This window comes from Camelina sativa, chromosome 13, assembly GCF_030686135.1.
Source record: "Camelina sativa cultivar CO46 ecotype springtype chromosome 13, ASM3068613v1".
Taxonomy (NCBI): domain Eukaryota; kingdom Viridiplantae; phylum Streptophyta; class Magnoliopsida; order Brassicales; family Brassicaceae; genus Camelina; species Camelina sativa.
In genome coordinates, this window is record NC_141892.1 from 17,187,579 (window position 1) to 17,191,205 (window position 3,627).

At 34.5% G+C, this 3,627-nt stretch overlaps 1 protein-coding gene across 1 annotated transcript; it reads right to left on the reverse strand.

Annotated features, from left to right (window-relative positions):
- Positions 1-265: 265 nt before the first annotated feature.
- Positions 266-3,303, reverse strand: LOC104736805 (putative serine/threonine-protein kinase WNK9). Its single transcript, XM_010456864.2, has 7 exons — positions 2,892-3,303; positions 2,753-2,790; positions 2,110-2,337; positions 1,801-2,021; positions 1,553-1,710; positions 984-1,464; positions 266-850 (listed from the first exon to the last, which is right to left on the reverse strand). The coding sequence occupies exons 1-7, from the start codon at positions 2,967-2,969 to the stop codon at positions 525-527; spliced, it is 1,530 nt and encodes a 509-aa protein (XP_010455166.1). The 5' UTR covers positions 2,970-3,303; the 3' UTR covers positions 266-524.
- Positions 3,304-3,627: the final 324 nt, after the last annotated feature.

Genomic DNA, 3,627 nt, shown 5'->3' on the forward strand with positions numbered 1-3,627 from the left:
ATTGTTTGAGTGGCACTTGGAAGCGGATTGGGAAAATGTATGGGCCTAGATCCAAAACTTATTAGTTATTAAAAAAAAAAAAAAACCTTAAGATATTCTAACAATTTAACAATCTATTTAATATAATATTGTTTCATCCGTGAAATATTGTATAGAATCAGATTCTGTCTCAATTTATTATAGCTCTTTTGCCTCTTTAATTGTTAGCTTTTCTTGTTGTTCAAGGATTAAAATACTGCTGTAAATATTGGTTCTCTAAGAATTATTGTAAATTTGTTTTCAGTGTTAACTTAACTGTAAATTCTTTTTATACAATATGGAGAGAAATGTATTAAATGCGCCAATATAAATTAAAGTGAAATAGTTCTTTTAATACATCTTGGGACTAAACCTTCCTCTCTCTCGTTCAACATCTCCTTCTAGATTTTTCATCTGCTAATCTTTGAGCCTTCCACAGTTTCATCGGATAGCTCATCACAGACTATATGGATCTTCCACAGTTAGCGTATCACGTTACTTGCCTCTCAAGAAAAATCCTCTTCTTCGTCTGAGTGGTTTACTTTTATCTCAAACGTGATTTCCTCAAAACGTCCATGCTTCTCTTGGCACCCTTTTCTGCCACACGGCATCTCGTTGAAATCCATGATTGAACCCACGGAGGAACGGTTGGAGTCGCAGCTGCAGAAGATGCTCCAATTGGGAACAAGAGAAGCAATCTCTCCATCGATCATATTTGCTATCTTTATGACATCACGGTCGTCCATCTCCAACTCTTCAACCATCTCTCTTGCAACGCTTATTGCTGTGTCGGCCTCAATGTCAAACGGGAAGTATATATTTCTGACACGCCCTGCAACAATGACCATAATGTAAGGAAAATAGTGGGACATTTGCAATCTTGTTTAGTCTAGAACTGAAAATATTATGTCTTTCTTCTGACATAGGAACTGTAAAGATTAGAATGTTATAGAGTGTTACAAAACCTTCCTTGTCGACGGTTCTGAGTCGCAGGAATAGTCCATCACCATTGTCTCTTATCTTCCCTTTAATGCTTATGTCAACATTACCAAAGCTTTTATCATCTTCCTCATCTTCTTCAGTATCATCAATATGAAACTCTATTAATGCGTGTGACTCCACAGACTCATCTCCATTGTAATCCCATTGGTTTTCATTATCGTTGCTGTAGGAACCGTTTGAGTAGTGAGGATGATCAAAAGAGTTGATGTTGGCTCGATCATTGAAGTAATTGTCAGCTATATGATAAGAATGTCTAACTTCTTCTATCTGACCCTTTTCGCTCTCTACGGATCTCATATCCAATTCACTTTCATCAATACAGAGAAATTGGTCGTCGAGTAGTTCACGAGCAGAGAGCCTAAGGGACACTGTGGCCAAACACTTCTCTATAAAGCCTTTAACCTCTGGATCCTTCACCTTGTCTAATCCGGCTGGTTTCTTGCCCTGAGAAAGATAATTTAACAAACTTATAATGACTCAGTATAAGAGTTTATAATCCCGGTAACATCGTATAGAATACAGATATACTAACCGATATAACTCTTTTGTAAATCTGAGCAGGGTGAGAACACTCGCTATACGGGTAGTCAAATGTTACCATTTCCAGAACACACATCCCGAACGAGTAAATGTCAACTAATTGGTTGTATTCTTCTTTATAAACTTCAGGAGCCATGAACTCTGGTGTCCCTAAAGAAAAGATTGCAAAATACTTTCAGCAATCATAATCCAATATATGGACTTAATTAGCAAAACAAAAGCACTGGACAGATTGCATACCAACACAATGAGCAGCGTGAGAGTGTTGTAAACAAGCAGCAAGACCAAGATCGCCAATCTTGACTTCTCCTTGGTTCCCATTAATGAAAATGTTGTCACACTTGAGATCTCTATGAATCACAGGAGGGTCATGTGTATGAAGATAGTTTAATCCTCTTAAGATTTGTCTACACCAATTCTTCACCGCTCTTATGTTCACTCTCTTGTGTTTTAGCCTATATCTACATTAGCATATTTAATGTTAACATGCATATGATTTAATAATCATGTGAATATAACTTAGGATATAAGATAGAGAGAGAAGCTTACTGTCTCAAGGTGCCAGAAGTGAACATTTCAGTGACAAAGTTGATGTTCCGATTATCGGTATCGACCCAAGAAGCGTAGAACTTCATAATACTTTTGTGTTTCAATGTTTTGAGGAGATGGATCTCACAGTAAAGCCTCTCCAGTTCTTGAGGACTCTGCAAGAAATCGTAGAGCTTTACTTGGTTCCATGCTACTTCTATACCTTCATACTCATCAAATCCTCTGTAACTGCAAATCCAAATCAAGGAACCAAAAACAATAGTTTTGTCTATTTCAGAATCACTAAACTCAGTCTTCGATTACTCATCGTGATTACCAATTGTATTTATTAGTCTACCAAGTGGGGAGAAAAGAAAAGGTTCCTTCGAACTGATAAAACTTTTTAAAACTGAATCATCAATCGACCACTATTAAAAGTTAAAAAAAACAAAAACAAACAAAAAAACCAAATATGCAAAGAAGAATCTCTAAATTTTCATAGATTAGGAAATGGAAAATAATCAAGCTTTATTGAGAAAAAAAAACTGAGAACAAAAATAAGAACATGGTAAGCATATAACACCAAAGTTCCAGAGAAGGTTTGATCACAGAAAGAAAAAAAAAAAAAAAGTAGGAAACCTAAAGGGAGAATCTGGATTCTTACACTGTCTTTGAAGAACCTTTACCCAGAACTTCATTGTACTGCAACAACAAGAACACACACACACACAACACAAATTCAAGAAAGCAAAAAGATATTAAAAACAAAAAAAAACATTAGTTGAGAGAAAGAAGAAATTTACTCTTCCATATCTTCCAGTAGGATCAACTTCAACATACTGTGAGTAATCTGATTCAAGATCACTGAGATTGTTCATCATACACCCCAAGAAAGATCAAAAAGAGCAAAGACAAAAGATGGAAAATATAAAGAAAACCCGATAAATCCCAAAAAAGATGAAAAGAGTAAGATATGGTAATATATTTAAATATCTAAAGGTATCTCCTTTTTAATTTTCTATGTTTTGGTTACTTATTATAAGGCTTTTTTTTTTTATCGTAATTATCTTTACACCTCTCACCTCTGACATAATAAGTTAAAAAAATCACATTAAACTCAGTGTAAATGAGGATCGATCGGAGTCAAAAAACTAGATTCTTTTTTCTTTTCGTATTTTCTCTGTTTTTTTTTTTTTTTTTTTTTGTGTGTGTTTGTTGCTTATATAATTTTGTTTCGTTGTTCATACATTAAAAGTTTAAAACATGACTATCTCATGAAAGATGTAAATAAAGGCCGGTGCAAGACGAAATGAATTAAAAGTTTAAAACATGACTATCTCATGAAAGATGTAAATAAAGGCCGGTGCAAGACGAAATGAACATGGTCCAGAACGAGTAAACAAATGTTTGATTTTATTTTATTTTTATTTTTGGTAGAAGAAAGAAGACAAATGTCTCTCCTAAATTCATTATAATAAACTGAAAACTATAAACGAACATAACTCTGTCCCATTAGCATTCTCCCACATAACCAAATGG

Excerpts from the sequence above, each read along its gene's own strand:
- LOC104736805 (XM_010456864.2), bottom strand. The coding sequence starts at position 2,969 with ATGATGAACAATCTCAGTGATCTTGAATCAGATTACTCACAGTATGTT. Across the intron at positions 2,338-2,752 it reads AAAGGTTCTTCAAAGACAGT|TTACAGAGGATTTGATGAGT; the intron begins GTAAGAATCCAG and ends TTGGATTTGCAG. Across the intron at positions 2,022-2,109 it reads ACTTCTGGCACCTTGAGACA|ATATAGGCTAAAACACAAGA; the intron begins GTAAGCTTCTCT and ends ATGCTAATGTAG.